The sequence below is a fragment of the Peromyscus californicus genome, unplaced genomic scaffold (genome assembly GCF_007827085.1).
Source record: "Peromyscus californicus insignis strain IS unplaced genomic scaffold, ASM782708v3 Scaffold_21__1_contigs__length_65335640, whole genome shotgun sequence".
Classification (NCBI taxonomy): Eukaryota; Metazoa; Chordata; class Mammalia; order Rodentia; family Cricetidae; genus Peromyscus; species Peromyscus californicus.
The window spans coordinates 23,119,668-23,147,245 of NW_026294514.1; the positions used below are offsets into that span (position 1 = coordinate 23,119,668).

Here is a 27,578-nt window from a genome sequence, read left to right on the forward strand (position 1 = left end):
GCCAAATTATGATAATGAAGTAATTCAATAACTTCAGTACTAAATAGCCATCCCAAAATAATTGCTTAAATTTATTGATAAAATTATTTCACTGCGGCTTTTCACTTAAGAATGATTTTAAGGCCATGGTACTAAATCACATTCATGTTATGTTGAAAATTGAGTGTCATGCTCTGCTAAGAATACACACATCTTAATATTTATGTGGTTGAAATATAGATGGGTAGGTGCTGGTGTCCCAAACTGGGAGGCTTGATGATTATTGTAACATCTCATTAAGACAAGGCATGTATGAATATTCTCTGTGATACACAAGTTCAAGTAGACAGTTTCACTGAATAAGTCTCCATTGTACTTGAAACAGAAGCTCAGTGTTTGCTGTCTGTGTTAATAAAAGTTTTTTTTTTCTTTTAGCACAAAGATGCTATACTAATGTGATGAGCAGATATGATGAGTTTAAAATATTAATTGTTCACATGAATATTTTATTCCGTTCTCTATTCTAACTTCTATTTTCCTTTTATTAAGCAGATGGGCAGCAGGAAGGTCATAATAAGAGGAGCATCAGCATGAAATGAATTTAAATTGTTTTACTGAGTAGACTTCATTTGTGCAAACAGAGAGCAAGTCCCTGAAAACCAATTTAATGGTCAGGAAAACTTTAAAGTCTAATACTTCAATCAATTCCTATGCTTTCCTTCCCGGGATGAGCACAAATAGGTTTCTAAATGCGTATTGAAAAGTGAGTTGAGGCGAGGCTTCACATTTGAGATTCTGGTTAGTGAACTTTGCAGTAGTTCATATTCCAAGCATTTTTTTTAACCTATTGAGACTTTCTATTTCAAATAGGAGAAATAAGGTATATATGTATGTAATTCATTAAATAAATTAAATAAAACAGTTTTAATGAACATAAAGTACACTCTCATGAAAGTTTACTTTTTAAACTTTATTTTTATTTTATGTGTAGGGGTGTTTTGACTGCGTATATATCTGCGCACCATGTGTGTGGAGTAGCCACAGAGTCCAAAGGAGGGCGGTAGATCCTCTGGAACTGTAGTAATGAGTGGTGGTTAGCCACCATGTGGTGCTGGGAAACAAACCGAGGTTCTTTGCAAGAGCATCATTCTCTTAACTACCAAGTCGTCATTCCAGCCCCAAGTTTACTTTTTATAAAGATGTACAGTGTTAATCATACCCCCACATCTTTGGACCATTAGCGATAATTTAACTGCCTATTGCTATACTGCTGATTTTGGAAGACAAATCTGTTAGATGAACTGAATATAACACTTCTGTTATAATACTACGTATTCATAATGTCATGATGGTGATGATGATGGTGGAAGTCTATGGGAAAGGGTTGTAGATGAGTTCAAAATCCCAGCCATCCTAGCTGTTTAGTCAGCCGTTCCTCAACATTTAGTAATTTAAAAATTCGCCTGCTTTGGGGTGTTCTTTGCCCTTTCCTTAACCATTGTTGGTATGATGATCATGAAAAATACCCTTTGAGTATTTGTGTGTGTGTGTGTTAAGGCAAGAAGCCTTTTCACTGTTTAAGTGGATACACTGAGGCCTATTACATGTCCATTTTTACAACCACTAACTGATATGTTCATTGTTCATATAACTCCCAAGGTCACATTGCTATGAAGAATTTTCTATGATGAATGTCATCTCATTATCATACTATAAATAGTTTAACCAAATAGTTGGACCTATTTATTGATTAATTATGGAGATTTAACACCAGAATTTTAAATTTTAAATTGAATTTGATCTTTGATATTTTCATATATATATATCACCTCTTCCCTCTCTTTTTGAGAACAAATCTTTCTTTTATACACAATTTCCATACTTCCAATATAAAGTAAAACAAGTTTTTGATTGTGTACATTCCTCTATTATTACAACAAAATTTCACCACCATCATTTACTTGTCTTCTTCATGCCTCCTCATACTTCTGGTTTTTCACCTACTACTCACTGGGTCCACGGGGTGCGGGTAAGGGGACAACAGATAGCTTCCTTCTCTTCTGGATCACCCTCACTCCCAAAGAAGCCTTTTGTGTCCTTGATCTCTGGGGTCAGGAATGTCATCATTCCAGTCTCCTCTTTCTTACTCAGGTTGTCATCAAGCACTACCTTGTTTGTGTTGTTGGTCTTGGTCGGGTGTCTTCTAAGGTAAGAGTAGGGGACTCTACTTGGTAAGATGCATTTCCAGGTCCAAGAGGTCCATCTGCCCCCTCACCTGGAGTGAGATGTTTTTCTTCTACCTTTTTATTTCTCTACCTGCAAAGCACCTTGGCTGCTACCATTTGTCTTGTCCTTCCCTTAAGGCCTTATGAAGTTGGTGGCATTTTCATCTTTCTGTCACACCCACTGTCACACACACACTTCGGCATGGTAGCACCGTTACAAAGTGTGGACACCAAAACACAGATCTCACCTCAAAGGGAACAAGAGACAGTTTATTTTGAAGCCAAATATGAATGACCATGGCCTGAGAATACAAGTTCAAGTTGTCCCAGATATCATGGTCGAATGTAGTGGCTTAATGAAGTTTTTATAGAAGAAAAGAAAATTACAAATCAAGGCCCTATTAGAACACATTCTTGAAAACACTGGAGAAGTAAGGAAGAGCAAATCAGGATAAATCCTGCTTAGTTTTAGGTGTCTCTGATTACATTCTTAGCTGTGGAATTGGTACAAGGCAGTGGTTTGTTACACATTCTGGAGGAGTTTACCTAGTAGTAACAAGGGTAGATGTTAGGTCAAGTGCAGCTGGGTAGTGAGTGGCTGTAGGTGTCTAAACATAGTCTAAGAAAATCTGGCTGCAGACTTACAGCATTCAAACTCTCCATAACCACAGAAATTTTAATGAGTTAACCAACCTCATAAAATTTTAACACAAGTGTGGGATTCTCCCCATTCCCCTGGAATTTCCGGCCTCAGTGAAGGAGCTCCTCTGGTCTCCTGAATGTCCTCCACCTTTCCCACTGAAACCAGAGTGGAGGGAGTTTGAGAAAGAACTTGCAAATGGGTTGAGTCTACCCAGCCTTTTCAGACCGCCATGCTGACACTCACCGGGCAGTACTTAGCATTTTCAAATGTTACCCAGTGTCTCGTCTTTCTCTCTGCTTCAGCACAATTGGCTCATAGGCTGCTTTCAGGTTACACATTACACTTCAGCTTTCTGGTAGGTTCTAGAATGTAATTTTCAATTTTTCTGCTTTTGTGTTGTTTTTAGGACAAAGCAATGTTCTTAGGAAATGTATACATCTTAATCAGAATCAAGAATTCTTTAAAATTTCAGCCTAATAGTTAGTAATGCCTAATTAGCAGATGTTAACAAGTGGTTAAACTACAGTCCGAGGCTTGTGGAGCTGCTGAAAGTAAACAAAAACCCAGGAGACTTCAGAACTACTGATGGGAAAAAGTTGTCACAAACATAAACTTTCCTTGAAGAATCTCAAGGTGATTTTAACAAGAAAAAATTTTATGCTTTGTATATCCAAGATCCACAAATTAGAAATTCTTGTATTTTGTTTTAAATTTAGGCCTAGTTGTTGCGTGGAAAGCTATACTGACTTTTCTATTTTCTGTTAACATCAACCACATGAAACACTTGCAAAAATGTTGAAAAATAAGCTGTATGACTGATGAATATTAGCTTCAATAAAAAATAATAATAGAGAGATCTTAGCCAGAAGCAATATAATATCAATTAAATTAAAAAATCTAGCCGGGCGGTGGTGGCACACGCCTTTAATCCCAGCACTCGGGAGGCAGAGCCAGGCGGATCTCTGTGAGTTCGAGGCCAGCCTGGACTACCAAGTGAGTTCCAGGAAAGGCGCAAAGCTACACAGAGAAACCCTGTCTCGAAAAACCAAAAAAAAAAAAAAAAAAAAAAAAAATCTACTTGAGTCTAAATTTTGTATAAACCTCAGAATTTCAAAAGTAGGAGAATAGAAAGTACCTGCTGTGTGGTAAAATCATTGATTAAAATTATATAAATATAGGGACTGTAGAGAAAGTTCTATAGTTTTTGCTGTTTCTGTGGAGGACTAGAGTTGGTTTCCTACCACTCATTTGGGCAGCTAACAACTGCCTGGATCTCTAGCTCCAGTGTGTCCTATGATCTCTCCTGATCTCTATAGGTACCTGCAAGTCTCTGCCCGTATTCATACTTCACACCAACAAATCTCTATAAGTAATAAAAATTTAAAAAGAACTTTAAAAATTATACATATGCATAACAAAGCAAAAATATACAGGGGAAGGAGTGTATATATATCAAAGCATTTAGTAATATATCCCAAGGTACTCCAGAGATACTCTTGAACCAATAGTGAGCTTGTTAATTGGTAACCCCATAATCAATGGACATTAGTGGTTTTCAATCAAATCAATGGTGGTTCTAAAAAATATGTGCAAAGACAGTAAATTCTAAATAGCTTGATAGTAAACTAGTAAAGGTATATTTCATGAAGGTTTTAAGTATTTTAGTGAATTGTGTGAACATATGAGAAGCTAAATCTATGACATGAAAACACTTGAGGTGATTGACATCAAAGTCATGGCATACTGTAGCTAGAGTTTTCCTGCCTGGCCCACAGTCAGGACAAATCTCTCTCACCTGCCAGTCCCACAGCCGTCAGACCCAACCAAGTAAACACAGAGACTTATATTGGTTACAAACTGTATGGCCTTGGCAGGCTTCATGCTAACTGTTCTTACAGCTTAAATTAATCCATTTCCATTAATCTATACCTTGCCACGTGGCTCGTGGCTTACCGGCATCTTCACATGCTGTTTGTCATCGTGGCAGCTGGCAGTGTCTCTCTGACTCAACCTTCCACTTCCCAGCTTTATTCTCCTCCTTGTCCCGCCTACACTTCCTGCCTAGCCAATGGCCAATCAGTGTTTTATTTATTGACTAATCAGAGCAACACATTTGCCATACAGACCATCCCACAGCAGCATACCATGAATGCCCAGCAGCCACTGTACAAATTAACAAAAATTTGTCTCGAAAAGTTAGTATCTTGAGTTTGTGTGTGTGTATGTGTTAAAATAAAAACTACAATTAAAATGCAATAGTTCTAAAGTTTTGGATCAACTTAAGGGAATTGGGAAGTAGTTGTACCCTAGCCTCTCTGGGAAAATTGCTACTTTTCAAATTCATGGTATGATGGATCATCTGCATTTTCAATTGGATTGAACTTAAAATTACCACAGAGACACACTTTATGAAGGAGTTATAGGAAGGTTTAACTGGAGAGGAAAGATCCTCCTTAAATGTGGGTAGCTACTGTAACAGGTCCCCACACCTTAGCACAACTGATGCCATGTTAGAGGTACCATTCTGACCTTAAAAGCCAGAACACCACTATTTTGACCTTAAAAGCCATCACCTGCCAAAATGGAAGCAAAGATCTAGTCCATAGTTCCAGGAAAGTCCTCAAGGAAAAAGTCCCGAAGTGTGCTAAACTTGCCTTTTGGCTTCTGTAGTTCTGCTTCTTGCTAACTGACAACCAGGGTGTGATTTTTGTGCATAAAAGACAAAAGATTGTAAGGCTCTGAGCTGCATGATTTGAGCAAGTTTCCTATGCAGTCATCAGCCAGCAATAAAGACTTACCTAGCAACATTACATCTCCTGTCCTGGAGTCCAGGATTGAGTAAAAAGGAGAAAACAAGCTGAGCACCAACATTTCATTTTGTCTCTGCTTCCTGACTGTGGATGCAATATTACCAGCTGTCCCCCACTCTTGATGCTACAACTTGCTTGCTATGGTGACTGTGACTTCTAACAGAAGAAATCCCCCTTCTTCAAACTATTTTGTCATAACAACGAGGAGAGGAACACATGGCTTATTGGGTTTTGATTTCTTCTTGTAGCTAATATCACGTATTTCTACACATGCAACTAAAAGCTGTATTGGCATGTTCATCAGATGAATTTTCAAATCTGAATATATGAATCACAATTTATTATCATACCAAAAAGTTGGCATGAATATGAAGTTGAGGATTGGGTGGAAGATGAACATTATTAGTGTTGTGTTGCTTGTAGGTATTGCTTACTTGTATGTGATGAAAACCTCAAAAATTCTTAGTAAAGATCAATAACACTTATCCAAAAAGGAATTGAAGGATCAGGGAGGAGAAGAAACTTAGAATTTGTATCAATGTCTCTTTGACCACACACCATTTATAATTTGATTTTATGATCAGAAATCCCACTGATCAGCATATGCTTCACCGGGAACCTGGAGATACAACCTTATTCCACAAACTTCCTTGGCAGCTCACCAGACACTGTTCCTCATAGAATCCTCTGACATAGCTTAAAACTGAGGCTTCTATGCATGCATTCATTTTATGTGAATCTCAAGTTTGTAATATTTGTCACATACAAAGGCAAATTTCTGATCCTAATGTAGCATATCCACCCTCCAAGTAGATTCATTTTTCAGAATGTGAAAGGATCAAGAAAGGTGCATGTGGTCAGCTATCCAATATGGATAGAGAGCTGTTTTTTTGTTCATTATAACCTGTCTTTTACTGAGACTAGAATATAACAGAGGTGAGTGAAATACTCCCATTAATACTTCCCATCAAACTCCAGTTTAACCAAAAAAAAAGATAGAATTTTCTTTCTTGTTCTATTTGAAGGTTTGAACACCTACCCAGTGTAACAATTTCTGTATTGATTGAATCAATAATATGCTCACATTTTTGGGAGTTAACTTTTTGCTGGTGGAGAATTTCATCTACATGTTCAGTTTCTCATAAGGATATCAGTTATATATAATAATCTGATCATCTGTTGGTACATATTTCTCATCTAATTTAACAGAACAAAATTTGGGTTTTTTGAAATTTCTGTGCTATCCAAACTATCAGAACTAAATGATCAAATACATTATCTGTCCAGAAAAGTGAGGAGTATGCTCCCTCCTTTATTTCTAATTATTATGAATTACTCTGATTTATATATATTTTAAATTTGTAAGCCAAAATTCTCTTTGGCAATAATTGGGTTATCCTCTGCATGTATCTTGTAAGCAAACCTTCTAACTTGATTTAAAAATATTATGTATGACTCATATTTTTCAAAGCACAGACTTTGTCCTTTCATAACTCAAGGATGTGCAGTAAGACCCCATACAAGTAATGTTGGCCCCTCAGTGAGAGCGTAGCACCTTCTGTGCTCCTTAGTTATCATCGACTCATTCATTATTGGATGTGAACTGAACACAAAGTGCTTTTGTAGGAAAAGGGAGCAGTTGTTTTGAAGGTTGGTGATGTTGGTGTTTTTCAGAAAGGCCCGAGAGGATCTGCTGAAAACTCAGAAGGAACGGGACTTCCATCGCATGCACCACAAGCGCATCATGCAAGAAAAGAACAAACTGATCACTGACCTCAAAGGGTGAGATGCTCATGTTTGTTGAAGAGTTGTTTTAGCTCTTGGGATATGACTACGGGGGGACTGATGAAATAAAGTGGTTCTTTGAAGTTTATTGGATAGGAAATTTAGGCCCTTGCATTGGAGGAATAGTCACACCATTGGAGAGTGTGACTGAGGAGGTAAATAAAAATATAGGAAAATGTACTCTGCTGTTCCTTTGTCAGTCAAGACACAGTCCCTATAAGACTGGTGTGAGAGAAGGGCCTCAAAGGTGTATTTCAGTGAGTTGAATTCTGAAGAGTGGCTAAGCTGTAGAGTGGTGTCTTCAGGCTGCCCTTGTGAGACAGTGTCCTACGTGCAACAGAACCAAGTCATGAAGGAAAATGGAATGTTCACCAGATGAACCATGGAGGACAAAGAACAGACTGAGCTTAGGAGGCATATCCTAAATTAGCTGGAATTTATAAGAGCAATTTCAGAAGCAATTTTGGAGATGTTCTTCAGATTTCCCTCCTTCATTAGCTTCCTTCAATTCTTTTTCTATAAAACAACAAATCCGTTTATAACCATCAAATAAAATTGTCTTTTGTTTGCTCTAAGATCATACCACCTAATCTAACTTTCTGTGTTGACATGGATATTATAAATACCATATCCAATATAAACCCTAGGTATTTATATTTAAATATCATACCCACTAAATATGCAATTAAAAGGGACATATTAAGCTAGTAGTTATTTTTATTATGTATAGTTATAACTATTACATAATACCTGGTAAGAAGCAATTTAAGGATGGGAGTGCTTATTCTGGCTTATAGATGGAGGGATACATGCTATCATGTCAGGGAAGGCATGGAAGTAAGGGGTGGGATGCTGGCTGGTCACACTCATCTGCTGTCAGGAAGTAGAGTGTGAACAGGAAGTAGGGCCAGGGTATACAGCCTCCAGGCCTGCACTAGTGACTGACTTTTCCTAGTAAGACTCAAACTCCTGAAAATTCCCCAAACTTCCCTAACAACATTAATATCTGTAGATCAACTATGGGAATTCATGAAGCTATGAGGAACATTTTATAATTGAATTCTAAGACTTTTGTGCCTCATGGGCTACCATCTCATAGTACCAAATACCTTTTTTTTTTTTGGCTTTTGAATTTGCAAAGTCCTCACAGTAATTATTCCAGAACTGTTCAAAAGTCCCCACTCAGCCGGGCGGTAGTGGCACACACCTTTAATCCCAGCACTCAGGAAGCAGAGGCAGGCGGATCTCTGTGAGTTCGAGGCCAGCCTGGGCTACAGAGTGAGTTCCGGAAAGGCACCAAAGCTACACAGAGAAACCCTGTCTTGAAAAACCAAAAAAAAAAAAAAAAGTCCCAACTCATTTGGAGCTCAAGGCAATTTCTTTACTGTAAGGCTTTATAAAATCAAAAGGCAAGTTACATATTTACAATGCATAATGATATAAGGTAAATACTCCCATCCCAAAGGGAGGGATGGTGGTATAACAAGGCATCACCAAACCCAAGCAAACTGAAACCAAGCAGGGTGCAGGAAAAATCCTGCAGGTACAATGTGACATCTGGGGTTTGTGATGGAATTTTCTATGCTATGAAGGTCTTGAGTAGCTCCGCCCCTGGAGGTCTGCCAACCGCAGCACATGTAGCCCCCCCCTCCCCCCCGCCCCAGTAGATTTACCATAGTTTTTACATCTCCAACATCCTAAGGTTTCCATTGCAAGGTAGGCTTACCATATTTTTATACAAAAAATTCATATATATGTAAGAGAATACTGTGCACAAATGGAATGAAATACAGTTGCCCATATATATGACACAGAGTAACCTGAAAAAACGTGTGCTGGGTGCAAGAAAAGAGCTCCCAGTGAGGAAATGTTCTGTGACACCAAATATGTGATTCCGATGTTTCTAGGATGTAAGGAATACTACATTTTAATAAAATATCATCTCGTGGATCTACACGTTAATCTAAACTGTTAACTCTGACTCTTGTGATCTATATATTTTATTTCATATAAATTTCAGTAAAAATTAAAGCCTAGTTTGAAGGCATTTCCCAATCAAACACATTTTTGAAGGCATTTATGTCATATATTAAGTAGTGTTATCTTCTGTGAGACATTAAAGCTAGAGAAATGGCTTAGGACTTAAGAACATGTGCTGCTCTTCTCGAGAACCTGAGTGCCTTTCCCAGCACCCATATCATGCAGCTTACAAGCATTTGTGACTCCCTCTCCAGGGGACCTGACACCCTCTTCTGGTCTCTTTGGGCACCTGCACACATGCAGCATACAGTCACATGGACACATAGACACATAAATTAAAACTATATCTTTATACACTTAATTTTCTTAATATGGGATCAATGAAACATGTTTTCAAGACTATCCTTCATTTTGGTATACATGAAACTTCTGGGTTTTGGTTTAATCTATTGTTTGTGGCCTTTGTTTTCTTGAGAATTGTTTTTAATTGATATAATGATATTTATTTAATTTTTTTGAAATTTGGATTTCAGTTTTGTGAAACAAGGTGTTATGCACCTTGAACTCACTATGTGGCTGAGATCGGCCTTGAGCTCTTGATCCTCTGGCCCTTGACTCCTGAGTGTTAGGATTATAGGCCTGAAGTACTATTCTGCCTGGCAATACATACTTTCTAAATTTCAAAGAACTACATCTGTTTTCTGAGTATATATTTGAATACAGCAAAAAGTGCTGCTGGGAATAGAAAACTAGGTAAGGAAAGTGTGGTTTCCTATCCTGTACTTACCCCATACCCAAGGTAGATGAAATTACACAGGAAATAACACTTCTGTGCTTCTTGGCTCTGGTATGTTGACCTTTATATGGCTACTCATTTATATTCATATGCACACAAAGATGGAATGAAAGAAGAGAAAAAGGTTTAGATGTTAGACGAAAATCACTGATGTAACTGTTTTACCTTTTCTGATGACACAACGGGCCTTTTACTTTTGTAGGCTGAAACTGCATTATGCATCTTATGAACCAACTATTAGGGTGTTGCACGAGAAGCATCACGCTTTACTGAAGGAGAAAATGCTGACCTCCTTGGAAAAAGACCGAGCTGTTGGGAAGGTAAGGAAAGAGGCAGTGAATTTACCTTGAGGCAACTTTTTTTTTTTTTTGGTTTTTCGAGACAGGGTTTCTCTGTGTAGCTTTGCACCTTTCCTGGGACTCACTTGGTAGCCCAGGCTGGCCTCGAACTCACAGAGATCCGCCTGGCTCTGCCTCCCGAGTGCTGGGATTAAAGGTGTGCGCCACCACCGCCCGGCTGTGAGGCAACTTTTAATCATTTGTTTACGGTGCATGCAACTGTACATGTGTACATATGTGTGTTTGTGTATATGAGTGTGGGTCCACAAGGGTGTGCATGCATATGGAGGCCAGAGGACGTCATGTTTTATTCTCGGACATGCTGTCTACCTCTTTTGAGACTGGTCTCTCATTGGACTGCAGCTCACCAATTATGCTAGACTGGTTGATCAGTGAGTCCCAGGGATTTTCCTGTCTCTCTATCCCCAGTTCTGGGATTACAAGTATGTGCCACCATGCCGGACATTTTTATGGGGAGTCAACTCAAGATTTTGTGGCAAGCAGTTTGCCAACTGAGCTGTTGCTCCAACCCTTAGTCATTCATTTCTTTTTTTTTTATGCGTACAATAATGGTTTTGTTTTCTGAGATAAGTTTTAAAACATTATCCAGAAATTTGCATATAAAATTTATTTGGAAACATGAAGAAAAAGTATCTTATCTATTAAAAAAACCCATGATTATTGTTATTTAATTAATTAACATATAACTTAAGCATGAATTAATAGATCATTAAAGTACAATTAGAAGAAAATATTCAGCCATTGTAGTTAAACAATGACAACTTGGATTTAAATGCCAGCTTTGACTGCTACTCACATCAGCATCCGACAAGTTACTTAGGTGATACATAGAGTTTGAGAGTGACAGTTGGCCTGGTTAAGTATGCTCTAAGGACCTAAAATGTTGTGCACCCACAGTCCTCAAAGGTTGACTTGGGACAGTGGCTCTGATTTTGCTGTATCCCACCAATTGGGTTTAATGATGCAGCCTCTCATGGAAGTATGAAAAAGGGGAAGCAAGTCTTGTCAAGAGCTTTTACACAATAGTAAGAAATTGAGAAAGATTGCTAGAAACTCAGAGAAGATGTGGTTTCCAGGGGAGGGAAAAATCTACTGAATTTCTTTTGTCCATCATTTTTATAGGACATTAGCAGAAACTGGACAGAGGCTCTACTGAGTTTGGTTAATTCTTTGGTTTGTCATGGGCCAACCAAGTGAGCAGTCCACAAGTTCTAGATGTGCACCCCCAGGCTAACCAAGGAATGCTTATGTGCTATTTGAGAGCTCTTCATCCAGTTAGCTGCTCATTTGAAGAGCACCTGTATTCGTGTTGATTCTGGCTTTGTTAGTAATCGCCTTCGACAGCTGTTGCTTACTTGGCCAGCTTCTCTACCTCAGTCCTTGCATGTGCCTCACTAACTGTTAATTGTTCTGGTTCTATGGTTTTGTAAGTTGCTGATGTTGACTGTCCGTTAGTCATTAGTCCTTGGCTGGTGTTGCTGTCTCTGACCCTGAAGGTGTCCTAAGTGTTAATTATATAGAGCTCTTTTGGTTCTCACAGCTACCAAGAAGTAGCTGCAATGTTCTTGGTTACCTTCGTGTCCATGGGATAGTCTAGGTTTCATTCTTCATTGTCTCAGGCCTGTTAGAAGCCATCCTCACTTACAACTTAGTCTGTTAGAATAGCTGCGTTAAAAGCCATACATTAAAAGCAAGAATCTGTGATAAACAGCAGTGCCTACCACACGTTTAGCAGCTGGCCCCGTGTCACTGACCTTGCTTCCTAGAACCCGGTGATCTCTCATCAGGTCCACTTGGCCATCTCATATCCAGCTGTGAGCTCTTATTTACCTTCTTTAGTTCTCCACACTGTGTTTTTAACCCTGATCTTCCCTTTACCTTCAGTCTCTGCTTTCACTCTAACATATGTGAGCTGTTTTCGCCTGAATCATTCCACCTACTACGTTTAGAGCAGTGGTTCTCAACCTGTGGGCCGAGACTCCTTTGGCGGGGTCCAATGACCCTTTCATAGGAATTGCATATCAGGTATCCTGGACATTGGATAGTTACATTGATATTCCTAAGAGTAGCAAAATTACAGTCATGAAGTAGCAATGAAAATACTTTTATGGTGGGCACCATGACAACATGAGGAACCAACTGTATTAAAGGGTCACTGCATTAGGAAGGTTGAGAACCACTGCTGTACAGTGTTATCTCCTGCTTCCCAAGCCCTTAGAGGTCAGAGATAGTGTTAGTAAGTGGTAGTCACAAAAAATAATATTGCTGTGAAAATGAGATAAGTGAGTGAAAATGCCTTGGAAATTACTCTCAAATATGTATTTGGTGCTCTTAGTTAAGGTTGAATTTTCCTCATTTATGCTGAGTGACACTCTTTCCTTCTATTGAAGTGTTCATGTGTGTATGTGTGTGTGTGTGTGTGTAGGCTTAGGACTAGGATTTGGGGAGGGACTGTTGGCATAGAATTAAAAAAAAGAAAGCAAAATGTTGACATGCCACATTAAAATATGTAACAGTTTGTTAAAGAATCTATGACTGTGACTATACTGAATATTCTTTTGTTACTTCCTGCACATTTTTTAACCCAAACTCAGAAGCTATGAAAGCTGTCATGATGGTAATACAATTCTTATAATATTATTAAGATGTTTTAAAAATAGTGGTATTTTGGTCTCTTCATTGAAATTCTTAGCCATTAAAATATAAAACATCACTGTTTCAATGCCTTTTGTACTTGAATTTCAATTTTATATCCTTGAATATTTAAATTATATTGTAAGTAATATTGAATAAAATGAGTGCTCCAATTATCTAATTTTTTTATTACATTTATTTCAAACTCTGAAAGTTTGATCCCCTTCATTCTTTTCACCTAAACAGTAGTAAGTATTAGTTCCATTTCTCATAGATTTGGCAAGACTTGAGAAAAGGAAATTAAGGAAGGGTTCACAGCTTGAGGATACAGCCCGTCATGGCAGGGCTGTCATGGTACAGGAGTGTGAGATAGCTGTTAACTTGGGATCCACAGTTAGGAAGCTGAGACATGACTGCTGGTTCTCAGCTTGCTTCCTCATTTGTATTCAGTCAAGAACCTCAGCCCTGGAGTGGTGCTGCCTGTATACATTCAAGGTGGGTCTTTCATCCTCAGTTCTTTCTGTAAATGGCTTCACACACCTGTTCAGAAGTGTGCTTCTATAGTGACTTCAAGTTAATTTGACAATGAAGATGAATGTTTGCAACTTGCTTACACTACCCCTGGGTTGATTTCTGCTTCTGCAACTTGAGTAGAATTGACTTTACTATTCAATCTGCTGTGTGACTAGGGCTAAGTTGTATACCTGCAAACATTCTTCTGTTTTTTGTCTCTAACATGATGGTGGTTCCTTAAGTTGGTCAAAGGTGATGTTGAAGAAATTTAGGACATGCATACAATCTTTGGATTTCAGATTACTTAATAATAATTTATTACAAAAAGATAAGAATTGGGAGTGATGGTGTGAATCTTGGTAGTTTGTAAATTAGTCCTGTAATATTCAGGTCTTTTATATTTTCTTCCATAAGACAGGGGTGAATCACTTGCCTTTAGTATCAATGCGTTGTGAAGTGAGTCAGGTTTTAATTTTATATACCATATCACAGATGCCCAGCACACTGTTGTTACTATGGAAACCAGCTTAATTGTCCTTCAACCCATACTCCTGCTGAAGACAAAAGACTATCTGGATCCTGTTGGGTTAAAACAGACTCTTAAGTTTAGCACAGGACATGTACAAGTGACATTAACTGCTTTGCAGAAATTAATTGTTAAATTTCTTCATTATTGTGGGTCAAAAGGCCACATAAATATACATATGGTGTAAAGTCTACATGCCATTATCTGTCTATGCTTTCTGATGTTGTATATTAGGCTTGATCATTTTGGTGTTGATGTACTTTGTTCTGAGTGGTTCTTTTGAATGCAAACCATGGAACCTTGCTAACTCCATGGCCTCTGCTATAGTAACTGTGAGCATTTTAGCAAGGGTATCATGTCAGACTCATGTTCCTGGTCTAGTATTTTAAATGTTAACATTCCTGGGGTTGGAAAGATAGCTTAGTAGTTAAGAGCACTTGTTACTCTTGTAGAGCTCCCAGAACCCAGGTGGTAGTTCATAACCATCCATTACTCCAGCTTTGGTGATCTGATGTCTTCTTCTGACCTTCATGGGTACGATGCACATACATGGTGCACAAATATGCATTTAGGCAAAAAAAATGCTCATCTACAGTAAATATGCCTTAAATAAAATTATTTAAATGTTAATAGTTCTATGTACCTCTACTGAAGTATGAAGAGGATTAGATGCAGAGTTTTTAAGCACTACCTGAACGGCTCTATAGTTTTTTAGAATAATATAAAATATGAAATGTCTGTAAAATGCATCAGTGTTTGAGGCTGTTCCTGAGGAAGTAAGAGTGTGTGTATTGTATTTGGAGCAATTTCAAGAGGCCTAATTTGTTTGTCCTTTGCTTCAAGTCCTTCCTCATGTTCTTATGCCTGACCTCTGATTTTTCCTTTCTTGGGCTCTATCTCTTTGTGTTTCTTTGTTCTTTTGTAATGGCTTTGTTTCTATACTATTATACACTGAAAACCATTCTGTGCCCCCATTTGTCTCAGCAATCTTCATACCTGTTCTAACAGAGTAATCTCTAATGTTTTTTCTTGATTTTAAGAAAGAATACAGATTTGGAAAATACTTACTGTTGGAAAATACTAGAGTTTATTTCTTGATATTGAAAATGGAGCAGTTAGGCTTCAGAAATAGGTTTATTCTCTCAGCTACATCTGCTGTTCAAAGTTGTAGATTCCTTACAGTTTGAAAAAGTCATATTTAAATAGATTCACTAAGAACAAAGTTGATCCTGGACATCTGATGATTTTTCAGGATTTTTTTTTTACAGATATCAGTGAAAATGGGATGTAAAATCAAATATTCTTCAAATAAGTTCTGTATTATACATGATTGCTCACACCAACACATTTTATTTAAACCTAAAATAGGTCAAATGATTGATTAAGCTTATACTATAATGTCATTAAACAGGTTTAGGAAAAGTTGTGGGAGTATCTATTGTCTATACTAAGAAGTAGATAATTATAATTTGTTGAACCCAAGTTGCTAAGTGTCAAAATGACTGTCAGATATCACCCTGTTATAGTCCATGAGCCAATTATCCTAGTCCCCAAAATAGGGAAGAGACTATGGTTTAAGTCATAAACATTCTCTTGGGAAGCAAACGATGCTTGTGACTTCAGGACTGAACCTGTTTGGCTAGCTTTAATATAGAGACTGATCTGTTGTCAACAAACCTTTTCTTGTAAGAGCTTACTTGTCGGGTATATCCTGACTGTGTGACCACTGATTAATCTTCTGACCTAAACCTATTAGTGTCATGGAGCCACAGAATTAGTTTATTCAAAATATTTGTACAAGAAAAATATATTTTAAGTATATGAAAATTTTACCTATGATTCATCACAGAGGATAGATCACATTGTTTGTCTTTAAACATAAGGTTAGTATTGCATATACTCTGAGAATTCTCTTTTAACTCACACCTTAAAGATGTGAGTTAAGGGCAGCAAAAGGAATCTTCTGTTTACTGTGAAAACCTAAATCATCATTTCCTTAAATTCATATCTTAATGAGTATTTAACTTACTGTTTTAGTAATAGTAGCTTATAACATATATAATAGTTGCAGTGTGAAGTGTTAGAATTTAGAATTTTTAAAATTAAAATTTCTCAAAAATTTCATTCATGAATACTGTATTAGTACCATTTCCATTCCCCCTTCTTCCTGCTCGATTCTCTGGTGTTCCCCCAACTCCCTCTCAAGATCAAGCTTCTTCAACTTTAATTATTATTGTTGCATTCACAAACAAAATAATTACATATATAAAAATGCGACCTATGATTCCATTTAGTGTTGCTCATATATATTTAAGGCTAACCAGTTGGGATTAGAAAACCTATCAAGTGGCTCATCTCAAGAAACAAATCATTCTCCCTCTTTTAGGAGCTGTCAGCTGCCTGTCTAGCTCTTCATCTTGGGTTGGGGCCTTTGAGAGTCCCCCATCCATGTGGATAAGTATTGCTCTCAGAATTTAGAAAACTTTATGCCATTCAATTCATATCTTAAAGAGTGAAAGTGTACATTTACTAGATAAAAATCTAGTAAGCACATGCTTTTAAATTCCTCTGGTACATAGCAAACATTAAACTGACTCTTTTAAGTTTATTTAAAACTTAAAACCTTACAATCCTAATTGTTAGTTTTGCAAGTTTGTGGAAAACATTTTTCACAATTTTTTATGAAAAAATTCATAATTTTCCTGAAAAATTCCATAATTCACAAAATCTAAACTGCAATTAATTAGTAAGTACATAGGTATGATGGTTAATCATCATTTTCAACTTGATGGAATTTACAGTTGCCATGAAAACATACTTCTGGGCAGGTCTCTGGGCAGGTACTTCCAGAAAGTGTTAACTGAAAATAGAATAACAATGGCATAGTTTGGAGTTCAGAACCAAATAAAAGGAGGACAGCAAGCTGAGTCCCAGACTTTCTCTCTGCTTCCTGATGTGTGTGCGATGAGACTGACTGCCTCATGCACCATGTCTTTCTCCCATGAAGGACTGCACCATCAACTGTGAGATGAAACCCGCACCCCCCCCCCCCCCCCCATTCTCTAAGCTGCTCTTTCAGGTAGCTGTCAAAGCAACAAGTACCAATGCAGATAACTGGTACTGAAGAGTGGGGGCCATTGCTGTGATACACCTAACCCATGTGAGGCCCAGCAGGCTGTGGCGTTGGTTTCTGGGAAGAATGTGGAAGAGTTTGGAAGTTTGGGCCAGAAAATCCCCAGCATGTCAAAGGTAGAGCATAATACACCATTCCAGTAGCTTTAGGTAAGAGGGCCAGGCAAATAGCATGACATCCTGCCCTAATAACTCAGTTAAGAACTAGGCCTTGGTCCCTGCTTCTTGGAACCAAGCAGGCAGTTTCTGAAAGAGCCACAAAAAAAGGACAATTAATCTCCAATATCCCCCTGACAGCAAGGACAAGGAGGCCTGGTACATGTAGTACCAGGCCAGGCGAGGTCTGAGCCACAATCAGTAGATAACCAAATAAGGACAAAGCCTGAGACTTGTCCAGGCCTGCCAAAAAATTGAAAACTTTGACCAGCTCTGACCAGCCCCTGACTAGCCCTGATCAATTAGAACATACTAATATGGTTGTCACTTGCTTAAGCCAATCATATCTAAAATGACCTAACTGCTCTGGGAACTCCCCTTAGCTGTGCTTAAAAGGAGCCCACACGTCCTTCTCTGGGTCATCGCCATTTTGTCTTCGTGTGGGATGGCCAAATGTCTCCATAAAACTGACTGTGGTGGCATTTTCTTGATTCACGATTGATGTCAGAGGGTCCTGTTAGTTGTGTGTTGTTACCACTTTTGGGCAGGTGGTCCTGGCAAGAAAGTAACTTTAGGAAGACACAAGAGGAGGAAGCCAGTAAGCAGTTTCCTTCCATGGCCTCTTCTGCACTTCCTGTTTTCGGATTCCTGCTTTGAGTTCCAATCCTGAATTCCCTCACTGGTGGATGATAAGCTGCAAGCTGAATGAAACCTTTTACTCTCTAGGTTGTTTTTGATCATGGTGTTCACCACAGCAACAGAAACCTAACTCAGACAGAGTCTTTCCAGGAAGAATTCCCAGTGTTGTAGCCTATAACAGTTTGACCAACAAGATAAACGATGTGGGATTGGTATAATTCAAAGTATAAAGTAAATGTCTATGGTCTTAAATTATAGAAATGATTCACTGAATAATGGATGTGTGTGTGTGTGTGTGTGTGTGTGTGTGTGTGTGTGTGTGTGTGTGTGTGTACAATAGGTGAGTTTGCATATAGAAGAATCCCAAATGGCTAAGTGAACTATTGTTCTCTCAGGGAGGTGGACCTGAACAGTTCAGTAGTTAAGTGTTGGGTGTACTCAAAGCTTTGTTTCCAAAAGCACAGTACATACAGGGAAAAAGGAACAACCCACATCACTGCAGTGAAGAAATCTGGCAAACTGCTCTGTCAGGGACCAAGGTTTACATCATCAGCTTAAATCTTGTTGACAGGGAGTACCTGTGAGGTACGTATGCTACCTATAGCACACATAGTAAAGAGAAATGATAACATTTCTCCTCTGTTGGTGTCCTCCTAAAATCCCTAATTCTAGTTTAACCAGGAGAAAAACAAGTCTCTCCACAGTCAAGGCCATCCTGCAGGTTCTTCCCAACCATCACTTTCCAGGCATTCAGGGCATTAACATAAAGGAGAGTTTCAGAGATGTTTCAGTCCAGAGGAGGCTGAGGGGACACAGTGACTGAGTGTAAGGTGGTATTCTACGTGAGCTCTGGTGGCACGAATGAAAACCAAAGAAATGGACTTTACTTTATGGTAATGTAATAACATTGGGTTATCACTTGTGGATACTGTGAGCCTGGGTGTGGGGCACACTTTAATTCCCAGCACTGTAGCAGTCACTATTGTATGATGCTTATGGTGTTCTGATAAGTTTATAGTCCATTGGCCTTCTGAGGACACCGATCTGTCTTTTATTTTACCCTAGCATTCCATTAGTACCAATCAGTTGGTTACAGTTTATCTGTTACTTTTAGAGGTAAATATATTGGTATCTAGAGATAGTTGAGAAATGTGTACATTTGTATGTAATTAAATGGGAGGTATTTTATGTTTGGATAATTATGTACAGTAAAGGATGAGATGGCTTTAAAGATTGAATTTTAAATTTGACTGTGATTCAGGAAATGTAGATAAAGGTATGCCACACAGCCAAAAAATGTTTGTAATTATAAGATATGAATAAAAAAGCAAATTATCTATGTTATAAATAATTGTTATGGGCATAAAATAGTTGTCCACATTTTGGTTCCTGAAAAATAATTACCCCATAGTTTGTAAACATAAAAATAAATTGTATAGTTTATGGATAAAGAGACAAATTGTGAAGCAATTTCAGCTGAGAAAAATCCTCTCTCAAAGTAGAACTGAATAGTTGTCAAAGTATCTAAAGAGCATTATTGGTTTAATAAATTATCCATTAAGATACACACTTCAAATGCTTTCTGTAGTGGAGGATTAATAGTTGCCTATGTAATTGACTTTTAACTAAAATAATGTCATCTTTCTGCTAAAGTTCACATTAGATGTTTTATAACTTAAAAGCATGGATTTGAGAGAGATTAATATTTTTGATATTTTGCAGTCAATTTTTCATTTTAATATTTTAAAATTCATTTACTGTATAATACCATATCTTTGTACTGTTTGCTTCTAGATTTCTGGGCTTCAAGCAACACTGAAGAACATAGACGTAGGACATATTCAGGCACCTTTAATCAAAGGTAAGAATATAATACAATGAAAGTATAATTTCTTGGTCCTGATATGATGACATTTCAAATGTATCTATGGCCAGCTTTCTAGATATATTTAGAAATGAATAAAGGTTGTGGAAGCTAATTTGTAAATAAGTAGAATAATAGGAAATCTAGTTATATCATAAAGACTTATTTTTAAAAAAATATGTTTAGAAGTTTAAAAACTTCTTGTCTGAACATGATGAAATTTCCTGCTACCTGTATAGCTTTCCTTCCACAGATGTAACTAACTAATGGGTAAACAAGGCAACCATACAGTGCAAGTCAAAGAAGATGAATGACAGAAAAAAAAATACAGACATAATTCCACAGTCAACAAACCAAGCCTCATGGAGATGGGTGTCCAGAACATGGCAGTCTTGATGAAATGAAAAGGGAAATCTCTTAGTTCAGAGTTGTCAAAACAATTAGAATCTGTAGAAAACCTACTGGAGAAGGAGTTGGAATGAGGAGTGGCTGTTTCTGTGGGGGGTTGAAAGTGGGTCCTCAGTTGATGACAGGGCTCCATGTACACCACAGATCTACTTGAGGCTTGCAAGAGAGGGACATTTATCTAGGCCTAAGTAAGAAGAGACTAGAAATTCTCCAGGTTAAGCCTTGATAGAAGATACTGCAAGACTAGCTATGCCTGGTGGACAGGCTACCTTTGTGTGTCTTTAACAGCACATTAACGTGCAGCATCCCATACTTGCCCTAAAAACTTGTGACAAAGCTCATGGAGGGTTCATAGTAGAATGAGTTTGGAGCTGGATTCTTACCAAGTTAGTGGCTTTGGAAAACTTAGGGCCTTACATGAATTTACCCAAACACAATAAAATTAAGCCTTGAATTTCAAGTTGATCAGCCCCAAATTAAACTGCCTTCTTAAATAAAAGCCATCATCCTTCAGATGAAGACGATTGCTCAGAATCTCTACAATGTGTCATCTCTTTGTCCAGTCCATAACTAAACATTTGATTATGTATAGAAATATATGACTCATAGTCAAGATAAGAAATAATAATTGGCCAGGCGGTAGTGGCACAAGCCTTTAATCCCGTCATTCAGGAGGCAGAGGCGGGTGGATCTCTGAGTTCAAGTACAGCCTGGTCTACAGAGTGATTTCTAGGGCAGCCAGGACTACACAGAGAAACCTTGTTTCAAAAGTCAAACCAAAATAAAACAAAAAATGAAACCAACTCCGAAATATTTCAGGTATTGAATTTAACAGATGAAACAATGTGCAACAAGCATTTGTGGATATGTTCAAGGACTTAAGAGAAAATATATCAATAAGTGAACAGATGAGGTGTCAACAGGAAACAGAAATATTTTTGTACACACACACACACACACACACACACACACACACACACACACACACCACAACACACCTATGCAGACACAAGAACAGAATGAATTTGTACAACTTGAAAATACAACAACAAAATAAAAAATTAGTGAATACAAAGCCTGTAGACTCAGTCACTTTTTAATGTATATTTGTTAAAGTGTACTGGACACTAAATTTGAAATGATGTATCACTTAACTTGAATGACTTGTTTTAAAGATAGGAGAGAGGAGGCTCTAAGATTTAGAAAAATGCCAAAATTAGTATTTCTTTAATAAACTTAATGTCCCAATGTTTCCAGAGGCCTACTCATTGTATTTGATTAGTAAAGGCTTAAAAGTAATATTCTCATATTTAAACTCTTCTTTTCCTTGATTTTGTTGTTCCTTTGCATATATTTATCTTGTCATACTTGAATTAATTATTAAATATATTATTCTGGTTTGGTATAAGGTGGTAACTTCACTACAAAATTTACTTATTTTTTTCTTTTGAGATGGTCTCAATATATACCTGGCTGTCCTAGAATTCACTATGTAGACCAGACTGGCCTTGAACTCACAAATATCCACCTGTTTCTTCCTCCAGTGTGCTGGAACTATAGGCATTTACCTCCATGCCTAACCCCCAAATTCTTCTTTTTTTTGGACTTTTTTATTGATTCTTTGTGGATTTTTACATCATGCATCCCAATTCCATTCATCTCCCCATCCCTTCCTATCTACTGTCTGCCCTTGCAACCTCCCCCCAAAATAAAATAAAATTTAAAAGAAAAACAAATAAACAACCTAACATACCATAAGAAAAATCTCAGTGTGGAAGCTGCAGTGTGATAGTGAGTCACACAGTATACCCTTCAGTCCATACATCCTTACTTGTGTTCATTGCAGTGAGTCATTGGTCTGGTTCGAGGCCTCTGACTTCTGCTACACCCTCAATACTGGGCCCTCACTGGGACTCCTCTTGGATATCCTGTTCTTGCTCTATGTCATGGAGATCCTGCAGCTTTGGGTGTGCAGGTCAGGCACCTTCGAATGCTCCCGTAGTTCATAGATGACTTGGATGTTGGCGTGGGCCAACTTATAGCCCTGGTTCTGAGCCTGGGTGGTAGCTAGGTTGGTCAGTCTGCCAGTTTTCCCTCATCAGTGCCACTTGGGCAAGCTCTCAGCATTGCCCAGGTTAGCTGACATACTGCAGCAGGCGGCAAGAAGCTGGGCAAGAAGCTGGGCCATTTCTCCTGCTCTCACACCTCTGGCTCACCTGCATCCACACCACCAGGGCCAGCTCTCCTGTTTTGTTCAGGCAAGAGCCTGTTCTCCTGAGTACTTCAGTTGGCAAGATGCGGGGCCAGCTCTCCCATTCTTGTGTCCTCGAGGCCCCCTCTCCAGCTTGCTGCCAGTGGCAAGCGGATGGGGAGGGCATCTCTCCCTAGTCCATTCCACCAAAGAGCAGATGAGGTGTAGGGTCAGATCTCTCACACATGTTCACAGAGCCAGATCACCTGTGCCCTTGTCAATAGGGTCAGCTGTATTGTGCTGCCCAGGCAAGGCCCAAAGGCCGCTCTCTGAATCCTGCAGCCAGTGAGGGCCAGGGTCAGCTTTCCCACTCTTATGAACTCAGACATGGCCCCGGCCTTATTTCTTTTTTCTTTTTTTTTTTTTTTCGAGACAGGGTTTCTCTGTGTAGCTTTGCGCCTTTCCTGGAACTCACTCTGTAGCTCAGGCTGGCCTTGAACTCACAGAGATCCTCCTGGCTCTGCCTCCCGAGTGCTGGGATTAAAGGCGTGTGCCACCACCGCCCGGCCTTATTTCTAAACAACACAATGAGGGCTCATTCATAAATTATAAGAAATTAAGAATTCTAATAGCTCCGCATCTAACGTGTTTATAAAGAGAAAATTATTAAAAATGTCTTCACAAGTTCATAGAGGAAGTAAGTATCCTATGTAGTAAGCAAAGTACTTCCTATTTTATTACATATCGATGAGCAGAACACAGTATTCTTTATCATACTCCTCACTCAGCAACTGATCGTACTCCTTACTTCACACAGGGTAATTAATGAATGTTTAAGTTTGTTTTGTTCCTGCTCAGGATCATGTCATGAGATGCTTGTTTTGTGTGATGAAACCTAGATGATGTGGTCTAATTTAGAAATATTTAATAATACCTTTCAAATATTTTTTTTGCACTCTGTATTTTTTGACTTTCAGTTGTATGTGTGATCAGTTTTGATTGTATATATCCTCCTATCTTAAATATTTTCTAATTATCCCTCTGGGTTAAATTATGAGTAATTTCGCCGGGCGGTGGTGGCACACGCCTTTAATCCCAGCACTCGGGAGGCAGAGCCAGGCGGATCTCTGTGAGTTCGAGGCCAGCCTGGGCTACCAAGTGAGTTCCAGGAGAGGCGCAAAGCTACACAGAGAAACCCTGTCTCGAAAAAACAAAAAAACAAAAAAACAAAAAAAAAATTATGAGTAATTTCTTCAGTAACATTTTTCAGTTAAATAATTCTTTTCACAGCTGTTTTTGCTCTATAGGGGAATCAGAGACTCACAACGGTAGGTGTTAAGAAGTTTGTGTTAGATGGGAGTACTCATGAATCTCTCCAGGGACCTGAGCATATTCAGTTAGCATTGGTTGAACATGTACATACATGAAGGATAGTTGCTGAACTTCAGCATGGAAAGGCACAACAAATTGTATTGCTTGCCTACTTGCTATTTTAAAAACCTTATCTAGGAATCATAAATTCCTTAAAAAATGTTCATTACAGCTATACAGATTTTGAAACTGTAGGTCACTAGCCAGGACTGTATGGGTTGTTACTAAAAAGCATCAGAAGGTAAGCCTACAGATGTGGCCATGTCTCCATAGACTTCGTTGGATATTACTGAACATTAATAAATATTAAATGCAGCTATCCATGAACTCTGAAAAGACAGTAGTGTCTGGACCTCTCATTCATTATAAAATATTTGTGTAATAAGGAAAATATTCATGTGACAGCGAGTAGAAATCATGTCTATATTACTATATTAGGAAATGAGAACCATTATTTCTCTTCCTGTTTAATGTCTATTCTGTAATGTTTATTCTCAGAATACTGAATATCCTGAAATTTACTAGAATATATATTTTTGTAATTTCATTTTGCTTACTGAATAGTAACATGCAGTAATAAATCTATTCCTTTCAGATGTTCATCTATCACATTTGCTTCCTACTTCCTTGCCTTTTAGTTTCCTTTAGAAAGTGATGCTTCAACGTGGTCTTAGTACTGCCTGAAATCTGCTTAGATTCCTGCAAATATCTCTTTGAGAGCTGAATAATTTCCTCCACTGTCTTCTTCCTTCTTCCCTGTGGATATTACTGGACCATTCTTTTTTTCATATATAAAAACAGCAAAAGCTCGTGACCTTTGCAGGATCATTGACACAATTGCATGAGAGAATACGTGTAATATTTTGTGACAGTAGCAGTTATGCTGTAAAAGATTAACCAGTAGAAGATGATTATTATCTTTCAAAATTGTCATCGTTCTGAAGGCTGTGGTCTTGGAGAAGTAAAGGATCAGGAGTAAAAAAACTTCCCTTGTCTCAACAGTCTGTACCTATTGCTCTCCCCAGCATGTGCCTGAAACTTGGGCTTCCAAGTGTCTTTGGGATCCTCATTTGCAGCATCACTGAAGGAGGATTGGCATTCTAGATGCCCAAGTCTGCAGTGCTTGGTGATAGTCTCTTCTGTGTTATGTGAGGTTGTTTTTAATATGTCTTTTCTCAAGAACTGCTACAGGTTAAGAAGCTGAGGTTAGGAAAGAAATGATTTGCCAACTGCATGCACTTCCTTGCTCTGATAGTCTGCAGGTTCTATAAGACTTGTAATCCAAACATGGAGAGGCAGAGGAGGATTACAAGTTCTACGCTGGCATGTGCTACACACAAAAATATTTAGTAAAAACGAAGAAACAACTCCCAAACACAAATAAAACTTAGTTTATATTTAATGTACATAATGGCAACTCTCATAATATTTTAATGCAAAAAATAACATGTATTTGAACCATACGACAGTCTCAGACCCTCAGATCCTCCTTTCTGCCTTAGCTCTTCTATTATTCCCTTTCTGTTTCCCCAGTATTCTTCTTGGCTGTCAAGGCATTTCAATCTATGTTCTCTCGTCTCTGTCTCTGTCCCTCTGTCTCTCTCTCTCTCTCACAAGCATATAGGCACACACATAACTTAAGGAAGAAAGGCATAGTATATTTGTCTTTCTGAGTCTGGCTTATTTAGCTAAATATGACAGTCTCCAGTCCTATCCATTGTGCATATGAATATATATTACTTTTCTATTAGCCATTTATTTATTGGGAGATACCCCTGATTTGGTTGCTGTGAATAAAGCTGCCATCAATATGGATGTGTAGGTATCTCTACAGTTTACAAACTTCGATTCACTTGAGAGAAGTGTAGTTGAAACATTTGGTAGTTCTAGTTTATAGTTTTTGAAGAACCTTCACACTGATTTCTGTACTGCCTGGAATAACTTACATTCCCACCAACAATGTGTAAGACTTCCTTTTTCCTATATCCTCATCCATATTTGTTCATGTTTTTCCATATAGCCATTTTGACAAGGATTAGATGGAATCTAATGTAGCTTTGATTTGCATTTCAGTGATAGCCAAGGAATTGAAGTTTTTTTGATATATTCATTGGCCATTTATATGTAATCATTTTGTTTTTTGAACTCTTTATATATTCTGGATATTAGTTACATGTGAGGTATATCTCCTGTTCTGTTCACTGTGTCTTCAAACAATCTTTTTCTTTTTTAAAGGAAAGAAAAATTGCCTTTGCTGTGCACAAGCTTTTTGGCCTTATGGGATTCCATTTGCCAATTCTTTATAAAATAAATTAATGTGTGTGTGTGTGTGTGTGTGTGTGTGTGTGTGTGTGTGTGTGTGTGTGCATGTGTACTTAGAAGCCAGGTGACATGCTGAGTGTGGTGGCGCATGCCTTTAATCCCAGCACTCTGGAGGCATAGGCAGGTGGATCTCCGTTAGTTCAAGGCCAACCTTTTGGTCTACAGAGTGAGTGCTAGGACAGCCAAAATTACATAGTGAGACCCTGTCTAAAAAAAAAAAGAAAAAAAAAAAGAAAGAAAAGAAGTCAGATGACAATTTCATACATGTAGATTCCAGGGGCCAAACTCAGGTCACCAGGCTTACATGACCAGTGCCTTTACCCTCTGTCTGTGGGTTATCTTACAACTTTCAGTTCTTGTCATAATTCCTTTTTTAGGATTCCAAAACAGGCCTTGCCTATGTCCTCAAGGATATTTTTCCTCTAGCAGTTTCAGAGTTTCATGTTTTTTTTAAGGTTTTTGATCCACTTTGAATTGATTTCTGTATAGAGGAAAGAGACATGGCTCCCTCCCTCCCTCCCTCCCTCCCTCCCTCGTTCCCCCCCCCCCCCCCCCAAGATAGCCAAGGCATTGAAATCATCCAGATACTTTTGTCTTTATCATTTTCCTCTCTACCATAAATCTAGTGGTATAACTCACAGTATTGAGCTGTCTCTGTGTTAGTGAACATGCCCTCATTAGCTATTTTAAACAAATCAGCTATGGAGTACAGGTTCTATGTACCTACATGTGTATCTTGGAGAGATGTGAATACAGAGGTCTTTTGCTGTCACTCCCCTTCCTCATCATTCCATGACACTCCTTCTGTCTCAGGAGATCTGGGAGACAGAGTTTCAAGTATTGCCATGTGCTCTTATGTTCTTTGCTACCTGTTCTCAATATCGAGAGGCATGAATTAAAACTTACATAATCTTTAAAAAATTACCATTTATTTAAAATATTGCCATTCATTTTCATTTTTCCTTTGGCCTCATTCGGCTTTGTTAATAAGCACACAGAGTCTCATGATGGAGGAATCTGAATATGTCATGACTGGAGACTGTTTTCACACTCTGTAGCTGCTTCACAATCCAATTTTATTAATCTTCTAAGGTAATGCCACCTTATATTTTGGGGAACTGAATTTTGAAACCCAACTTAAAGCATTTTAAATTGTTATATTATTAGATTAGAACCTTTAAAATTCATACAGTTATAGGATCTTGGAATATTTTGGTTACAATCATATTTTGAAAAAAATACAAT

General features: G+C 38.1%; 1 protein-coding gene across 11 annotated transcripts in view; it reads left to right on the top strand.

Moving 5' to 3' along the window:
- Spag16 (sperm associated antigen 16) overlaps positions 1 to 27,578 on the top strand; it is an 830,413-nt gene that overhangs the window by 43,797 nt on the left and 759,038 nt on the right. For all 11 annotated transcript variants that reach the window (XR_008220862.1, XR_008220861.1, XR_008220860.1 and 8 more), the window contains exons 6-8: positions 7,332 to 7,439; positions 10,421 to 10,538; positions 19,972 to 20,038. Coding sequence is in view for 8 of the 11 variants with exons in the window: in XM_052749769.1 (XP_052605729.1) it covers positions 7,332 to 7,439; positions 10,421 to 10,538; positions 19,972 to 20,038 (293 nt within the window). In the remaining 3 variants the exon portion in view is untranslated. The remainder of the gene's footprint in view (positions 1 to 7,331; positions 7,440 to 10,420; positions 10,539 to 19,971; positions 20,039 to 27,578) is intronic.